General features: G+C 42.2%; 1 protein-coding gene across 1 annotated transcript; it reads left to right on the forward strand.

Moving 5' to 3' along the window:
• The first annotated feature begins 5968 nt into the window (after positions 1–5968).
• Positions 5969–20509, forward strand: LOC126355452 (mucin-5AC-like). The gene is made up of 4 exons (XM_050005767.1): positions 5969–5973; positions 9179–9363; positions 16799–20355; positions 20468–20509. Exons 1-4 carry the CDS (start codon positions 5969–5971, stop codon positions 20507–20509), a joined length of 3789 nt encoding a protein of 1262 aa, XP_049861724.1.
• Positions 20510–20568: the final 59 nt, after the last annotated feature.

A 20568-nucleotide genomic window follows, 5' to 3' on the forward strand; every position in this document is an offset into this window, starting at 1 on the left:
CATGAAAATATGGCTTTGTCTGAAGCGATTATAATGTTAAAGTGGCTTACTAGCTTTGGGATGAGCGATAGCGGATGTTTTAGAGAAGATTACCAAACATCCAACAGAAAATCCAGAAAGATGCATACTATCACCGCTGAAAAACATGCAGCAGAGTAAAGTCTCTCTAACCGTGAATCTAAATGAACGCTGATGGAACATCTGAAGATAATTGATCCCTGTTCGAAAACGTTCGCGTAAATAAAAGATGGTGTAGTTGGAAATTCAGTTTTCTTATAATTATTTATACTATAAACATGTCTTTATTTATTGCAGTAAGTGCCTTTATAAATGATCAATATATTGCCAAAAACCCACGTCACTCACGAGCAAATCCACAGGAGCACAACTCATTCACCTACAGACAAACACACACACACACACACACACACACACACACACACACACACACGGAGAAAGAAGAGAGAGAGAAAGATTATGCAAAAGGTATTTGATTTTCGAAAATTTATGTGAGAGTGCCACGATACCATAAGAAACATTTCAGGCTTCTGAAGAGCGAAGACATTATTGCAGATGGTTTCCGTCTGTAAAACTGGGCCCGAATCTTCGTTTCTTCCTTCATATGATTTATCTAAGTCCCTTTGGGTAAAACTGGATCGAAATTTATGACAAATCTGTTATTTTACGGTAATTAAAAAAAGAAAAACGTTAACTTCAAATATGAATGGTAGTCTGAGTACGAATTTTCTGAAAATATTTGAAGTGTAGTGAACACAGAACCGAAACGAGGGTGACAAACAGTATACACAAGAAGACAACAGAAGCTTACTGTAGAAGACTGCTGAAGGTGCGTTAATAACTAATGAAGACACTGTGGACTGTGGACTGAGGAGAAAGGAAGTTTGTGGCACAACTTGAATAAAACGAACGAGGCTTCAAGAAGTAGTTAATTTGGTGATGGAGGGAAGTGTGCGATGCAAAAATTGAAATGAATGATGCAAGCCTGGTTACAATAAACAGACTAAAGTTGGTGCAGGCTACAGAAATCAAGCTTATTACTGTGACCACTTGTTAAAATCCTGAAAATCCTGAATATGGTTCCCAAGGACAGAGACATACATACACACACTTATATATAATGCTGTAGCTTGTGTATGCGTTAATACACGCGTCTAATAGAGAGCGGTCGGAGATCGAGCGGTCGAGGCGTTAGACTACCAAACTGCTGGCTTGTTTTCGATACTTTATCGTGCCGTTTTCTTCCTTCGATTTTTTTTTCTTCTGACGGGTTTGATGCAGCCCGCCACGACTTCCTCTCATGAGTCAGCGTCTTTATCTCAGAGTAGCACTTGGAGCCTACGTCCTCAGTTATTTACTGGATCTATTCCAGTTTCTCTCTTTCTCTACAGTTTTTAAGCTCTACAGCTCCCTAGAGGGGAAGTCATTCCCTGATCTCTTAAAAGATATCCTGCCATCCATTATCGCTGTATCTGATAATATTCTGATGATCGGGAAACTTTTCTTTTCCTTTTTTTGAAGAAAAACATCGGGAGATAGGATTAATAATCAAATTAATACAAATATGAATTTACCGTCATTTCCATCAGTATGCATAGTACCAAAATACGCCTAACGTATATTATTACGTAATCGTAATTGATCACCAATTCATGAGCGTTTCGCAATCAATGGGGTAAAACTTATTATAGATTCAGATAAAACATAAATATTTCTCTCACCATGCGCAAAATCCGAACGAAATCTCCCTGCCTTGACGCGTTTTCCGGTGCATATCGCGTTCCTAAACATAGATCTGCTAGGTATCAAACCATAACTTGTAAGATAGGTGTGGACAACTGGTTATGGATCAACGCATGAATTTTGATAGCATCCGCCCTGTTCTGCTGTGATGTTGCATGATTGCGCGTGCGAAAAAGTAAACGTCAGGCGGTTGACAGAGAGAGGTACATTTCGGTGGCATCACTTTAACAGTGCAGGTCAGTTGAACTTAATCATCTACTAAAGACCTGTCGCAGCGCATCATGTCGGTTTGAGCACTCCATGAATTGAATACCAGGCAAAATTTTCTTTGCTCCATGTAAGGTTTCACAATGTGATCCAAATATGATTAATACTGTTGGGAGGTCATCTTTCCTGATTTTCAGCGAGTGGCGAAAATGTTTCCAAATATCCTCTGGCGAGCTTTAACTTCGTGAGAGCTCAGTGGATCGAATTTTCCATTGGGTTCTTTCAAACACAAGAACTCTTCCGGCAGCAATTTCCGGATGCAGTGATGGAATATTGCGCAGTATACGTGTATGTAACTTTATCCACACTAGCAACTATAACAAACGTTATCTCCTTACCTCGATGCGTCAATGTAAATTTTATATTGATATGATATTCACCCTGTTAGTCGGTGTTTATGATAAAATATGGGTCATAGGTTGCAGTCAATGCTTCGGTCTGTCACAAAGAGCTTCTCAACTTCAAATACTTTTTCAATCGATAACACTTCTCTCTTGGAAATGTATTTGGTGACATGACGTTAAGCGTCCTGTGTTTCACTTTGAACCTCTTTGCCCATCGTGATGCCGTAAACTGAAAATCACACTACTCTGATTTATACTACATACTTAGTGCTATCACTCATTGCTGAAGAATTGTTTTTTTACGTGCTTTGTATGTTTTCTGGCACCAGCGAATCTGTTGTAAAATATCTCGCATTTCCGTCATGGAAATATTTCAGTAATTTTTCCCTTCATAATAATTTTTAATTAGCGTTATTTGAAATATTTAAGTAAACATTTTAAATAAAAGGAAGTAAAATGACTAAGAAAGTAAAGTTATAAGAGAACAAATCTGTAATACCACAAATTGCCGGCCGAGGTGGCCGAGCGGTTCTAGGCTCTTCAGTCTGGAACCGCGCGCCGCTACGATCGCAGGTTCGAATCCAGCCTCGGGCATGGATGTGTGTGATGTCCTTAGGTTAGTTAGGTTTAAGTAGTTCTAAGTTCTAGGGGACTGATGACCTCAGATGTTAAGTCTCATAGTGCTCAGAGCCATTTGAGCCAATACCGGAGATTGTTTTTGCCTATACAGGGTGTTACAAAAAGGTACGGCCAAACTTTCAGGAAACATTCCTCACACACAAATAAAGAAAAGATGTTATGTGGACATGTGTCCGGAAACGCTTAATTTCCATCTTAGAGCTCATTTTAGTTTCGTCAGTATGTACTGCACTTCCTCGATTCACCGCCAGTTGGCCCAATTGAAGGAAGGTAATGTTGATTTCGGTGCTTGTGTTGACATGCGACTCATTGCTCTACAGTACTAGCATTGTTGGTGATGTCTTGATTGGGCCCCATGTTCTTCCACCTACGCTCAATGGAGCACCTTATCATGATTTCATACGGGATACTCTACCTGTGCTGGTAGAACATGTGCCTTTACAAGTACGACACAACATGTGGTTCATGCACGATGGAGCTCCTGCACATTTCAGTCGAAGTGTTCGTACGCTTCTCAACAACAGATTCGGTGACCGATGGATTGGTAGAGGCGGATCAAGTCCATGGCCTCCACGCTCTCCTGACCTCAACCCTCTTGACTTTCATTTATTGGGGCATTTGAAAGCTCTTGTCTACGCAACTCCGGTACCAAATGTAGAGACTCTTCGTGCTCGTATTGTGGACGGCTGTGATACAATACGCCATTCTCCAGGGCTGCATCAGCGCATCAGGGATTCCATGCGACGGAGGGTGGATGCATCTATCCTCGCTAACGGAGGACATTTTGAACATTTCCTGTAACAAAGTGTTTGAAGTCATGCTGGTACGTTCTGTTGCTGCGTGTTTCCATTGCATGATAAATGTGATTTGAAGAGAAGTAATAAAATGAGCTCCAACATGCAAAGTAAGCGTTTCCGGACACATGTCCACATAACATATTTTCTTTCTTTGTGTGTGAGGAATGTTCTCTGAATGTTTGGCCGTACCTTTTTGTAACACCCTGTATACGAAAGTAGCTATCATAGTTAGCTTATCAATATTCCAATTACTATTCCAATTCCTGTTCCGATTCCTGTCCTGTGATTGCTGGTATTACAGTTGTTGCGATAACATATATTCCGTATTGTGTAGAGTGAAGTACTGAAAATATATCAACTTACTTTAAAAAGTGTACCGATCATTTTGTAACAATATTACCTGCGCCAGGTCAGCTTAACTTTCTCTACCCAAAGATATAGTTTCAAAGACTTGAATTTATTTAAAGAGAGAGAAATATAGGTTCGTTACTGATTAGAGCTGAAGATTTGTGATATTTGACATTAAGTGTAATTAACGAGTGAAAAGTAAAAGGTGAAATTAGCTGCATTTTAGTGTGAATATTTGCAATGGTTGACAGTATCGCCGTGTTAGTATAACATATTTTTACTGCAGACTTTTAAAACCTCTGGTCGAACTTAAACTTTGAGCTAGCTGGAACATTTTGATAACTTGTTAATGAATATTTAGGGTCTATCTAGAGAATAAAAAAATGTAAGGCATTAAACATTGCAAACCTATAATAGAAAATCAAAATCAATAGTGCCAGCCAGATAATTACGTCGACGCAGCTCGTTCTGTAATGTTGTTAATAAACAGTTCATCAGTATCACATGCAGTGACTATAAAGTACTTAAATTAAATTTAAACGAGCTGCGTCGTCTTGAAGCGAGATGTTGGTTCTTAATCTTGCTCTTGTAAGTGACCAGAGTACAATAACTGGATTGAAGCATGGGCGTCGTGTTATTCAAATAAAACAAAATAAGGGCTAGCATACTCCGGCAACACTACGCACGATTTACGTCGAGATCTGCACACACGATGACGACATAGCCCAAGAGATCCACATATTAAAATATCAACAGTCAAAACAGGACCATGATACAGCAGTATCAGCTTCACTGTCGAATGTTCATTTACATATAGCGTTATCTATTCTGGATCCTCCGTCATGGATGTCTGCCTCCAACCTCTCCCATAACCTTGAAGTTGCTCCAACAAACTTCAGTTAGGATGTCGTTTCGCTAATGTAACTGGGGTTATTCTGGCATGCAATGATACTTGCTCTCACGTCTTACAGCTCTTTGATTCTCATTCTTAAACTGAATCTTCATCTTCTCGTCGTACTTTCGACAATATCTGGAAGGGCGTCGGTTTCATTTTCACAGAAAACTTCTTCGACTTCTACAAAAATAATATTTCAGTGCATGATCCAAAACAGTTGATACACTTCGCTGTCGAGTAAACGAAATATTTCACAAATCGATGTGTACACAGCGGGTAGTGCAAAGCCAATGTCTCGAAATAAATTCGAGAAAACTTGTATGGCATCAGCGAGTTCTTGTTTGCTTCCGTCGCTTATGTTTTCATCGATATGTGCAAAATCTTCATCATTTTGAACTTCACGTTCCACTGGCGAACTTTTCGAAGATTCTCCGCCACTTTGATAGTTCACTTTCACAAACACACTCATCGACAATGATATGAAAACTGTCTGATCAAGCTACATTCACTCGCAAAGGAGCTCTCGATGTGGACACTCCGAATCCGTGAGCGGCACTGACGGATTAACTGGATAGCAGACCACTTCTATCGCTCGACTGCTCGACTGATATCACCCGCTGTTACTACATCCATTCACAATAAGGATTATCTCGAACGTGTACTCAGTGGAGATGTCTGGGGAATGATCCATATTTAAAGTTCATGCGAATTATGGGACTTACAATATTTGTGTTTGCCTTTATTGTATGAAACCAGACCTTGGAGGGAATGTTTGGCTGTATTTGTTACTAATATCTCCCTTTACTGCATATCGATGATCGACATTTGTGACCCGCCCTGATAACCGCCTTCCTTAGCACGCAGATTCCAGGATTCGGTGAGGTGCACCGGACGCGGATCGAATCCGCCCGGTGCACATGGGGTCAGCACCCGAAAAAGTGGCAATAAATTTAAAAAAATATTCGGAGTTAAAAAGTTTCGTTTAAGGTTGGCTAGAGTAGTGTTGTGACTATCGAATCCTGGTCTTAGAAGCGGCCAGCTGTTTCTCCCAAAGGTAGAATTTCGCTCGGATGAAATATCTTCATTCACCGAAAGCAGACCGATTTTTTTCCAAATGGGGGCTAATCCAGAAGATATGCACTTAAATACGAACAATTAATTCATTATTTACTCATTAATTATCAACTGGTTTTGTTATTAACATTTTATCGTCACGCAAGCAAAATATTGTAAAAAGCGTTCGAGAAAAAATAAATTTTAGATTCCTCGACATTCCGCCTCCTTTTTCACTTTCAACTTAAGTATGTACATCTTCGCGAATTAACCTTAGAAACCAGTTACTAGCAGCAACTTCGGCCTTCAGCCATTTTTAAACGACAGTTGCAAACTGCCGTTATTTACACTGAGAAAATACTGTTGGTAATTTTACCCTCAAATACGAATAAAACACACATCTATACATAATTATACAACTGATATTTCAATAGCATTGCTCATACGCAATTACAAAACGAAAATATAAAAAATGTATTTTAAACATATTAAAAATAAAAAGTACTCTTTATAAAATAGTTATATTATTTCATATCCTAAGCCTTCCCTTGATAAATTTAATTCTGTTACGTTACATTTTATTTTACTATTATGCCTCCGAGAAGAGTGAAAACTTTACCGTCGGAAGCTGTTGCGTTCTTGGTACCTGCTGCAGAGGATTACCGTGAATCAGATGAGGAGGATGATGAAACATTCCTCACACGTGGGGGAAGAAAATATGTTATGTGGACATGCGCCAGGAAACGCTCTACTTCCAAGTTGGACTCATTTACTACGTCCCTTTATAGTCCTATTACTCATGGGGAAACACACAGGAAAAGCACGTATCAGCACAATATGGAACACTTACCTTAATGAAATGTTGAAAAAGCCCTTCGGTAGCAACGACACATACGTCAACCCACCGTAGCTTTGAATTCCTGATGTATAATTGGAGAATTGCATATTGTTTCAAAGCCTTGCACAATTCGGACTGGAAGACTGTGCACATCTTGTACCGGAGTTCTGTACACAAGAGCTTCCAGATGCCCCCACAAATAAAAGTCTAGTTGGTTTAGAGCGTGGAGGCTACGGAATTGGTCCACCTCTATCACCTCTACCTATAGCAGGAGACGAAACGTCGGTTCGTCCTAAAAGTCTTCGGGAAAGTGTCCCGTGCTATATCCAGGAGAACTGAAATGCAAAAATCATACCTTCTATTATGTTCGAAGGGACGCAATTGTTGCACTAACCGCAACTTGTAAGGCTTCATATGCAGGCGTTGTTTCAGAACACGCAGCACAGTTCTTTGAGGAAGTTTCTTGTATGCCCGTCATTCGGACTTTCGAGGGCTGCGTGTGAACGCGTATCGGATACGCTCGATATTTTCATCAGACGTGCGTAGGCGACCAGACCTCTTGCTTTGCATATGCAAGCTATTTGCAAAAATTTTGTGTGCCAGTGATAAATCTGCTGGTGCAGAGGCAGCTCCTTGCTGAACCGACGGCGGAATGCCCGTTGCACTTGAAGAATGGATTGAATTCGCGCTGATTCCAACACACGTAATGATTCCTCTTGTGGTGCAGTCGTCATATTGCTACAAACAAACAGCAGGACAGCTGTATCAAAACTTCGAACCCTCCTGTATCCGGTGACAAGCGCAATGTGCTTCTGTCTTTTATAGTTTGTCTGTAATAAACAACTGAAACCTGTCCCTTCATTTTGAATCACCCTGTTGCTGTTGTTGTCTTCAGTCCAGAGACTTGGTTTGATGCAGCTCTCCATCCTTCTCTATCCTGTGCAAGATTCTGCATCTCGCAGTACCTACTGCAACCTACATCCTTCTGAATCGGTTTAGTGTATTCATCTCTTGGTCTCCCTCTACGATTTTTACCCTCGACACTGCCATCCAATACTAAATTGGTGATCCCTTGATGCCTCAGACCATATCCTACCAACTGATCCCTTCTTCTAGTCAAGTTGTGCCACAATCTTCTCTCCTCCCCAATCCTACTCAACACCTCCTCATTAGTTATATGATCTACCCATCTAATCTTCAGCATTCTTCTGTAGCACCACATTTCGAAAGCTTCTATTCTCTTCTTGTCCAAACTAGTTATCGTCCATGTTTCACTTCCATGCATGGCTACGCTCCATACAAATGCTTTCAGAAACGACTTACTGACATTTAAATCTATACTCGATGTTAACAAATTTCTCTTCTTCAGAAACGCTTTCCTTGCCATTGCCAGTCTACATTTTATATCTTCTCTACTTCGACCATCATGAGTAATTTTGCTCCCCAAATAGCAAAACTCCTTTATTACTTTAAGTGCCTCATTTCCTAATCTAATTCCCTCAGCATCACCCGACTTAATTCGACTACGTTCCATAATCCTCGTTTTGCTTTTGTTGCTGTTCATCTTATATCCTCCTTTCAAGACACTGTCCATTCCGCTCAACTGCTCTTCTAAGTCCTTTGCTCTCTCCGACAGAATTACAATGTCATCGGCGAACCTCAAAGTTTTTATTTCTTCTCCATGGATTTTAATACCTACTCCGAATTTTTCTTTTGTTTCCTTAACTGCTTGCTCAATATAGAATAACATAGGGGAGAGGCTACAACCCTGTCTCACTCCCTTCCCAACCACTGCTTCCCTTTCATGACCCTCGACCCTTATAACTGCCATATGGTTTCTGTGCAAATTGTAAATAGCCTATCGCTCCCTGTATTTTACCCCTGCCAACTTTAGAATTTGAAAGAGAGTATTCCAGTCAACATTGTCAAAAGCTTTCTCTAAGTCTACAAATGCTATAAACGTAGGTTTGCCTTTCCTTAATCGTAGGGTCAGTATTGCCTCACGTGTTCCAATATTTCTACGGAATCCAAACTGATCTTCCCCGAGGTCGGCTTCTACCTGCTTTTCCTTTCGTCTGTAAAGAATCACCCTGTATATCCAAATACTCCAGAAAATTAACAGCGCTGCAGGGCTTTACTAATTGCTCTGCTCCGGAAAATGCCTTTCGTAGGAGGTAGGAGACGTTTGCTGCTGTAGTGGTAATCAGAATTAGATAGAGCCTCTCCCTGCGCACAGCAACAGTAATCACAGCCTCGACGTGTGTATCGTCGGCCAGAGAGTGGTGCGCGCCCGCTATCTGGGCCCGGGCCCGGGCCGGCGACGTGTTCCGCACGCGCAGATAAGCGCCGCTTCCGCCGCCTTCCCGGAGCGATGGGGATCTGGGGGTGATAAGTCCGTGCCGGCCACCCCGCGCCGCCCAGGTAGGCCCACTATAAGACGCGGCCGCGCGCCGGCCGCTGCGTCCACGGTGTCTGCGCCACCGCGACCGCTGAGCTGCGAGAACACGGCATGGCTCGTGAGTACCCGGCGCGACTCTCCCGTCTGCCACTACGGCGCCTAACTTATATGAGTAAATCTAGTAAATGTGCTGTCACTTTTAAGGTAGTTCGTAGAAAAAATGTTGACTTGTTGGTTGATTCGGGGGAGACGACCAAGTAGAGAGGTCATCGGAAACATTGCAATAGGGAAGGATGGGGAAGGAAGTCGGCCGTGCCCTCTCAAAGGAACGATTCCGGCATTTGCCTGAAGCGATTTAGGGAAATCACGGAAAACCTAAATTAGGACGGCCTTACGCGGGTTTGAACCGTCGTCCTGCCGAGTACGAGTCCAGTGTGCTAACCATTGCGCCACCTCCCTCGGTTTTGTGAAAAATATCATTGCTCCTTTCGGGCTGTTCATTCATCGCCAGATGGAGCTCTTTTCACTTCTTTCGCGTAAGTATGATGGCAAGGGACTATTTCTCGGCCCGCCACTGGGAGACTTTTTGACACAGTCCCTCTTAGGTCAAAGCACAGCGTTACAAATCAGCACAGATTTAGAAATCTTCGCTTGTGCGATACTCAGCGTATGCTTTTCTCTCCCGATGTACTACTGAAACCTCCCCTCAAAAAAATTTGTGTATTACTGTGCTGATAAACCTCTTACATTATTTAAGTTTCAAACATCTGAGCAGAACTGAACGTACTCAGACATATCTCACTTTACTTAGTCTGATCAACACTAAACTGACACACAATATCTTTAGGGCAACGCAATCTGACTTTTAATAATCTCTACAAAAGAATGGCCCTGACTGACAACAACCTATACCTTTCATGAATCACTTACCTCACAAAAATCTTCGTTACTCGAACTACTGCAATACAGCGAGCGCCACTACTGCCAGCTAAATAAAATATTCTAACTACTGAAGTCACTAACTACTGATAGGCATAGTTAGCAAATGAAAGATTTTGTTAGAGGACAAGAATGTTTTTACCTTAATAGTGTTCAAAAGTCATTATATATATATATATATATATATATATATATATATATATATATATATATCAGTCCATGATATCCAATATTGCAAATTTACTGTCTCTGATGGACAGACGTCCAGATCGTCCGCTCTCAAAATTCCGCCATCTCTCTCCCCACATCCACCACTGCTGGCGGCTCACCTCCAACTGCGCAACGCTACGCGCTGTTAACAGCCAACTGCCCAACCCTACAGTAGGGAATATTACAACAATGCCAACCAGACACAGACTGCACACAGTACAGCCACTGATTTTCATTCAGAGCGCTATGTGGCGTTACCAATATAAAAACCTAAACAGCCTACTTACACTACAAAGCATGGATGAAGGGCAACAGACAGATTTCATAACACTAAATTCCCGGATAGCGTTTCATACATTACCCTATTGCGAACTGTTAAGGTATGTCCGCGTATACTGAATATGTTGTCAGGTACGCGAGTGTCTCGAAAACTTTTTAAGTAATAGAAACCAGTAAGTCGTCCTGGACGGAGAGGGTTAATCACAGAGAAGGGTAACGTCAGAAGTGCGCTAGGGAAATGTGAGACTCTCTATATAGTGTGGTCAAAAAAAGTCTGAAAAGCTTGTAAGGGTGTTCCAGGGTAGGCGGTGCTGAGAAATAACTCGTAAGAACAAAATTGCATCGTGTCTGATTCAACTAGCATTGAAGTTAGCCAATTAGGTCGCTGCGAGAGGAAATTCAAGCACCTTGACAGAGACATTGCCGCCAAACGTGTGCTTCGTTTGGTTTTTTTTTTAACGTAAATGTATCACTTCCGGAAAAGGCACAGCTTAACTGTGGATGAGCATTTGAGCAGCTGATAACTCGCGGACTCACAGATGTTTGTGCATTACAGCAGGTTAGCGCGTGCAAGTGCTTCAGTGTGCGCGCGGCGACTTGATTGGCTAACTTCAATGCTAAATAACTTGGAAATGACGCAACGTATCGAATCTTTTTCTTAACAATTATTTCTCAGCACAACCTACCCTGAAACACCCTTACAAGCGTTTCACGCTGTTTCTGACCACCATGTATACATAAATCATGGTGACGCTCCAGTGTAAGTGGAAGTGTCGTCATTGAGTAGCTGTAGGAGGATACAAGACGATTTAGACAGACTTTCTATTTGATGCAATGAACGGCAGCTTCCTCTGAATGTAAGTTAATGCTAATGAGTAGGAAAACAATCCTGTAATGTGTGAATACAGTGTTACTGGTGTGCTGTTTGACGCAGTTGCGTCGATTAAATATCTCGACGTTACGTTGCAAGACCGTATGAAGTGGACCGAGAACGACAGATCGGTAGTAGCGAAGGCGAATAGTCAACTTCGGTTTATTGGGAGAATGTTAGGAAAGTGTAACTGATCTATAAATGAGCTCGCGTAATACAACACTTATGTGACCCATTCTTGGGTACTGTCCGAGTGTTTGGGATCCAACCAGGTCGAATTAAAGGAAAACATCGAAGCAATTCAGAGGCGTACCGCTGGATTTGACTTACTTTATTTCATAACATCTTACAGTACAACAAGAATGAAGTTTAATTGATATAAACGCCACATCTACTGCAGCACGAGGAAGTCTCTCCTGGAATTTATATATTCTGGCTTCTAGCCATTTTAAACCGGAATAATTTTGAAGAGCGGACTATCGTAAACATAGTATTGTTATTGGAAAAATGTGTTTCAGTTGACAGTAAATTGGTAACGAACGAACTCTCTACAGCTAGTGTATAAATTAAACCTAAATTCCATCAACAGTCCCTGGTGGACGCATCGGTACCGACTGATCGCCGTGTCATCCTCTGTCACTAGTGGTATTGGATGCGGTGTTGTGCCTGTGTTATTCCAAATTGCGACGCAATGTTCCTTTGGACATACATGTATGTCCAAGGGAACAGCCACTGCGGCAACTGTAGCCGTTATTAAATACATTAAATCTGTTCGAAATTCCGAATATGGACAACCATCAGTTGTCTAATGGAATGACAACAACGCATGCATGTCCAAAAGAATAATCGGAATAACACAAGAAATGCAACATCGTATTTACCTGCCGACACCGGGCAAGCGACTTTCAAGTTCAGTGTTTTGTCTGTTCGGGATTACACATAATGAATGTTTGAGTACATGTTATAGACGCATGGTTGACGACATACGGAAGTTTGGGTCTGGCCGTGAGTTCTGCTCGGATAGCCTAATGGTAAGGCGACCGCTCGCGATAAGCGGGAAATCCGCGTTCGAATGCCGGTCTACCAAATATATTCATTGTTGTCATTCCATTATACAGCTGATGTTTGTCCATATTCCCAAATGCGGAAACAGTTCATGTATTTCCTAACGGCTGTAGTCGCCGCAGTGTCTGTTCCTTTGGACTATTGCATCGCAATTCGGAAAACACAGGCACTGCAATATCGGTCGTATCGGTTTTATTTTCGTCGCAACATGAGGTAAAATTTATATTATAGGCATGTGGAATTATTAGTAATTAATACACCACACAGTTTAGTTTAGCCTTGTACGTTCTTAATCCACCAACATCACTGCACATAGCACAGAGTTTAAATTATAATCCAAATGTGAAAAAAAAGAGCTTCAGCATCGCCTGAGCACAGACCAACGGCATTTGCTAACCTCTACAGGATTCTTACGAACTTTAAATGAAAACTGAGACAGAATAAAAAATAAGACGATATTTGCTACTTACAAAGTGACAAGTGATCGTTTAGTAAAACAAAAAAAAAACTTAAATTGAAACACTGCAAGAAATACGTGGTACTTCACGAGTGGGATTTTCAATACCTAGGAAGCATGTCCCTTGTAAAGCACGATACGAATCTTTTACTATGTGTATAAACATAGAGCCGAAGGAATTTAATACGGAATTAGAGATTCGGGTATGAAGTGTTCAAGCAGTAATTTATTTCGTAAACCTGCCATTAATGTGGTAAAACGTGCTAGTAAGGCTGATGTTAGAACGTTTGGCCGTACGCTGTACTATAGTTTCACTAGTGCTGACACTGATTTCTTTTAATGTATAAAAGGAAGTGGAGGAAGGATAATTTTTCATAGAGTCCGCTCTCCATATCGGGTGATCAGTGTTTTGTGCAAATTGTTATATGCGATGTACCTGTTCCAAGTTGTTGTTGTACTAAACTAACGGGCTCTTCAGCGATACTATGTTCGAGAAGTTTCAAGTGTTTCACCTGGACATATTATAGGGATACACAAGCCCTCGCCGCCGACTTCTCTATCAAGTGGATACCTAGGAAACAAGTTCTAATTATGAACGTGAGTGAAGCAGTGAATACCTACAACGATCAATGTAGTTTAAGTCACTGGGATGTGGGTGAACAGCCGGCCGCCGTGGTCAAGCGACCGCTACGGTCGCAGGTTCGAAACCTGCCTCGGGTATGGATATGTGTGATGTCCTTACGTTAGTTAGGTTTGAGTAGTTCTAAGTTCTAGGGGACTGACGACCTCAGATGTTAAGTCTCATAGTGCTCAGAGCCATTTTTGTGGATGAACAGGAATGACAAAACCACAATCACAATTTCTAGATGAACGCAAATTTGACCAGATAATTGAAATAAATTGTGCACCAAATATTTACATTCACTGAAGTTCAACTGACGAACAAATACATTGCCCCACAGATTAAGTGAAGTAACCAAAAGATATAGTCGGATGTCAATGTATTATATTATATTGAATTGTGGACCTAAAGACGACGGAGAGGCTTCATCCCCGCCCTAGCCCTCAGTGGTCCACCACTCACCCCGCCGCCGCCCCACACCGAACCCAGGGTTAGCGGGTTAGCGGGCGGTTCGGTCCCCAATGTCCCCCCCCCCCCCCCCCCCCCCCTCTCCCCGGGAATGTCTCACACAAGACGAGTGTAACCCCAACATTTGCGTGGTAGAGTGATTATGGTGTACTCGTACGCAGAGACAGTGTTTGCGCAGCAATCGCCGACGTAGTGTAACTGAGGCAAAATAAAAGAAACGAGCCCGCATTTGCCGAGGAAGATGGAAAACCGCCTTAAAAACCATCCTTTGGAGTAAGGGGAGTACCTTACAATTGGTTCGCCTCTTACTTTAAGAACAGAAAGCAGAAGGTAATTCTCCGCAATATTGAGAGTGGTAGTTATGCTCAGTCCCAATGGGGTACTGTTAAGTGGGGCGTTCCCCAAGGGTCGGTGCTGGGGCCACTGCTGTTTCTTATTTATATAAATGATATGCCTTCTAGTATTACAGGTGATTCAAAAATATTTCGGTTTGCTGATGACACCAGCTTGGTAGTGAAGGATCTTGTGTGTAATATTGAAACAGTATCAAATAATGTAGTTCATGAAATAAGTTCGTGGCTTGTGGAAAATAATTTGATGCTAAATCACAGTAAGACTCAGTTTTTACAGTTTCTAACTCACAATTCAACAAGAACCGATATTTTGATCGGACAGAATGGGCATACTATAAGCGAGACGGAACAGTTCAAGTTCCTTGGCGTTCGGATAGATAGTAAGCTGTTGTGGAAAGCCCATGTTCAGGATCTTGTTCAGAAACTAAATGCTGCTTTATTTATCATTAGAAGAGTATCTGAAATAAGTGACACTTCAACACGAAAACTAGTCTACTTCACATATTTTCATACGCTTATGTCGTATGGTATTATTTTTTGGGGTAATTCTTCTGATTCAAAAAGGGTATTTTTGGCTCAAAAACGGGCTGTTCGAGCTATATGTGCTGTAAGTTCGAGAACCTCTTGTCGACCCCTATTCAATAGTCTGGGAATTCTGACATTGCCCTTACAGTATATATTTTCTTTAATGTCGTTTGTTGTTAGCAATATTAGCCTATTCCCAAGAGTTAGCAGCTTTCGCTCAGTTAATACTAGGCAGAAATCCAATCTGCATGTGGAATGCACTTCCTTGACTCTTGTGCAGAAAGGAGTGCAGTATTCTGCTGCTTCCATTTTCAATAAGCTACCACAAGAACTCAAAAATCTTAGCAGTAGTCCAAACTCTTTTAAGTCTAAACTGAAGAGTTTCCTCATGGCTCACTCCTTCTATTCTGTCGAGGAGCTCGTGGAAGAGCTAAAAAATTAAGCAAATTCCAGTGTTACATTGTTGATTTTCTTTATTTAAACTTACGACTTGTCACCTGAATATGTTTTTTAATATTTCATTTTATCTATTTCTAATATCGTGTTATAATTTCATGTATTGACTCGTTCCATGACCATGGAGACTTCTCCTTAATTTGGTCCCACGGAACAATAAATAAATAAATAAATAAAAATGGGGGCAAGGTATTCTACGGCTCTATCCGTGAACTCCTGGAGGACACGGTTTTGACTGCCACCGGTCCCAGGGACTTTCCTAGCATTGATATGCTTGATAGACCAAGTAATTTCGTTTGTACTAATGCGTCTGATTTCGACGCGCGTGGGCTGAGCTACAAGTCGTGTAACATTCTGGTCCGTTTCAAGTGTGAATACTGGATCTGAAGGAGCCAGATTCGGCATGAAAGACGCTGCAAGTGTTGTGGCCACAAGCTAGCTCTGCCTTCTCCTTAACGAAGTAAGCTGGGCCGTCTGGTTCTCGTAGAGTGGGAATGCAACGTTTCTCCCTGGTGAAGTATCAGGCTAGCTTTCACACTACAGGATGTATGTTATCTAGCCCTAAGAGTTTTTTTTCGCCCATTGCGAACCCAAGCATCAGCAGGAAAAGTCTTGTTGACGGTGTTTTGGGATGCTGAAGGTCCAGTTTTTTGTGGTTATTTCGAAGAGGAGCGTACAACGAACAGCTAATACTACTCGGATTTGCTTTTAAACCAGGTGAAGCCAGCCAAGAGAGAGAGAGAGAGAGAGAGAGAGACGTCATGAATCACAGGTGTGATTCTCTAGCAAGACAACGTGCGTCCTCATATTGCTCAACTAACCCGTGAAACCATCGACAAAACAGGCTGGACAAGTATTGTCTCATCCCCGTTACAGTCCTGATTTAGTACCTAGTGATTTCCATTTGTTTGGTGCATCGAAGGAGGCATTAAGTGGGAAGAGGTTCCAGGACAACGAGGCCGTGAAACAGTTTGTGGGAAATTGGTTCAAACATCAAGATAAAGAGTTCTTTGCAGCAGGAATAAAAAAAGCTTATAGCCCGTTGGAACAAGTGCAGAAATGATCAAGAGGATTATGTTGAAAAGTAGAAAAAGTATAATTTTGTTAAAATAAACGCTTTTTTTCAAGACCAGTTTGTCTCTTTAATTACTGAATGACCTTCGCATTAATAGCATAATAAGAAATAAAAATAAATATTATATTATTGTTCCAGAATTTCGGATCACGGACGTCCTTCTGGCGCTGATGTTGGTCAGCACATCCCAGTGTTGGCCAAAGGGAGAATGCCCCAGAGGAACTGCCAATTCAAGAACTATAATACTGCCAGACCATGCCAATTGTACAGTGTTTTATAAATGCAACTACTGGGAACCTGTACTGTATCACTGCCCTCACGGCCTGCTCTTCAACTCTCGCACTCTGACGTGCGATTGGCCATGGAATGTTGCATGTCCTCACAGCAAGGCTCGAGCTGAATCGGCGGTAACAATTCCAAAGTGGCCAACTCCACTGACTGGATATTTAGCAAAACAATGGCCATCTAGCGCAGTCACACCGACCAAAAACTTTACATTTAAGGAGTGCATCGACCACCTCACACTGCACGCCACTAGCGCTAATGGGCGTACACCAGACCCAATGCACGTCGTATCTGGACATCATATAAGTAACCCACCTCTGTGGCCTGTTGCACATGTCAGTAGGTGGCCAACAATAATACCGGAATCGCAATCTGTCTGGTGGAAAACAAGTGTAACTCCCACAGAACACAGTAAACCTGTAAGAACTACTGGTTCCAGTAGTACAACAACAGCGAATTGGTCAACAAGACACACCACCCACCAGCCAACAACTACCTCAGGGTTATCATCTGCATGGTGGAAAACAACCGCCTCTTCTACAGATCATGTGGGATCTAGCGGTACTACGCAACAAACAGCAACAACAACAACAGAATCGCCGCCAACATGGTGCAAGACAACATATGGTGAGACAAGTTCAACAACAACCGACAAAAGCACTTCATATGAACCATGGTCCACATCAAAATCAGTATCAGTATCAACAGAGCAAACACCGGAGGCTACCACTATACGTGAAGAATCTACGGAAACTGCAGCTGACGCAAGTACAACACATAAGACAATAACAAGAACAGGCAGTACCCATTGGCCAGAAACAAAATCGACATCAGTGTTACTACCATCAACCGACAAAAGCACTTCATATGAACCATGGTCCACATCAAAATCAGTATCAGTATCGACACAGGAAACACCAGAGGCTACCACTATACATGAAGAATCTATGGAAACTACAGCTGACGAAAGTACGACACATAAGACAATAACAAGAACAGGCAGTACCCATTGGCCAGAAACAAAATCGACATCAGTGTCACTACCATCAACCGACAAAAGCACTTCATATGAACCATGGTCCACATCAAAATCAGTATCAGTATCGACACAGGAAACACCAGAGGCTACCACTATACATGAAGAATCTATGGAAACTACAGCTGACGAAAGTACGACACATAAGACAATAACAAGAACAGGCAGTACCCATTGGCCAGAAACAAAATCGACATCAGTGTCACTACCATCAACCGACAAAAGCACTTCATATGAACCATGGTCCACATCAAAATCAGTATCAGTATCGACACAGGAAATACCAGAGGCTACCACTATACATGAAGAATCTACGGAAACTACAGCTGACGAAAGTACGACACATAAGACAATAACAAGAACAGGCAGTACCCATTGGCCAGAAACAAAATCGACATCAGTGTTACTACCATCAACCGACAAAAGCACTTCATATGAACCATGGTCCACATCAAAATCAGTATCAGTATCGACACAGGAAACACCAGAGGCTACCACTATACATGAAGAATCTACGGAAACTACAGCTGACGAAAGTACGACACATAAGACAGTAACAAGAACAGGCAGTACCCATTGGCCAGAAACAAAATCAACATCAGTGACACTACCATCAACAGAAGCTTACACAGGACATGATGGATCTACAGATACTACTTCTGAGGATAACAGATCTAGCTCTTGGCCAGCAACTGACGTTACCCATTGGGCAGAAATAACATCAAAATCAACAACAGTATGGCAACAAACAGCAGAGTCTACCACAGGAGATGAAGGATCTAAGGAAACTGTAACTGATAAAAGCACATCACACAGGCCTTGGTCAACAACAGGCAGTAAACTCACGTCAACAGTAACGACAGAACCAACATCAGTGTGGCAGCACTCAACAGAGGCTTCCATAGAACTTGATGGATCAACAGAGACTACATCTGACAGAAGCAGGCCAATGTCAACAACAGATGGTACCCATCCACCAACAGTAACGCCAGAATCAACAGTGTGGCAGCACTCTACAGAAGCCCCCATAGGACATGATGGTTCTACAGAAACTACAGCTGATGAAAGTACAACGTACAGGGCATCATCAACAACATATGGTACCCACTTGTCAACAGTAATGACAGGATCAACATCAGTGTCACAGCACACAACAGTGGCTCCTACAGGACAAGACAGATCTACAGAAACTATACCAGACGAAGGCACTAAGCAATGGTCAACAACATTCAGTACCCATCGGCCAGAAGTAACATCAGCATCAACATCTGTGTGGCAGCAACCAAAAGGATCTTCTACAATACAAGACGGCTCTGCAGAAACTGTTCCTGATGAAAGCAATAAGCCATGGACATCAACACACAGTACCCACTGGTCAGAAGTGACATCAGTGGCAACATCAGTGTGGCACCAAACAACAGAGGCTTCCACTGAAGAAGATGGTTGTGCTGAAACTATACCTGACAAGAGCACTAAGCCATGGCCAACAACAAACAGTACCCACTCGACAGAAGTAGCATCATCGTCAACATCAGTGTGGCAGCAAACACCAGATGCTTCCACAGAACAAGACGGATCTGACGGTAGCACTAAGCCATGGACAACAACCCATAGTACCCATTGGCCAGAAGTAGCATCATCATCAACTTCGCTGTGGCAGCAAACAACGGAGCCTTCCACTGTACACAAAGAACCTACACAAACAGCGACTGAGGAAAGTAAGACACATAGGCCATGGTCAACCTCAAAAGGTTCCCATTCGCCTACAGACGTACCAGACTCAACACCAGTGTGGGAGCATACAACTAAGACTACCACAGAACATGACGAACTGACGGATCCTACAGCTGATGATAGCACAAGACCTAAGCCTTTGCCGACAGCAGAAAGTACCCATTTGACAGACGTAACATCAAAATCAACATCAGTGTGGCAGCAAACAGCTGAGCCTACCAAAGGAAATGAAGAATCAGCGCGAACTACAGAAAACAAAAGCACAACAGCTAAATCGTTGCCATCAGATGGAACTCATTGGCCCAAGGTAACGATCAAATCAACTTCAGCATGGCAGAAAACTGCAAACCCTTCCACAGGATACGAAGGAGCTTGGCAGAAAACAACAGAACCTTCCGCAGAGAATGAGGGGTCTGCTCAAACTACAGCTGATGAAGGTAGCACATCTGATTTGTGGTCAAAATCTGACGATACACACTCGTCAGCAGAAACAGCAAAATCAACATCAAAGACAACAGAGCCTTCCACAGACCATGAATCTGTGAAATCTGTAGCAACTGAAAGTAGCACACACAGACCACGACCAACAACAAGTGTAACAGATCAGCCAGTAGTGACAGGCAAATATACATCATCTGGGGTGAAAGCATCAGATCCTTCTTCAGAGCAAGAGGGAGCCACAGCTGATAGAAGTACAACAAATACCCCATGGCGTACAACTCAAGTTATGCATTCACTTAAACCTTTTACAGAGTATCAGCGATCTATTGAAACTACAGTGTTCGACAGCTTAACATCAAGAATGCGACCTTCAACACATGTAAGTCATCACTCAACAATAACGACAAAGTTG

The sequence above is a fragment of the Schistocerca gregaria genome, chromosome 3 (assembly GCF_023897955.1).
Source record: "Schistocerca gregaria isolate iqSchGreg1 chromosome 3, iqSchGreg1.2, whole genome shotgun sequence".
NCBI lineage: Eukaryota > Metazoa > Arthropoda > Insecta > Orthoptera > Acrididae > Schistocerca > Schistocerca gregaria.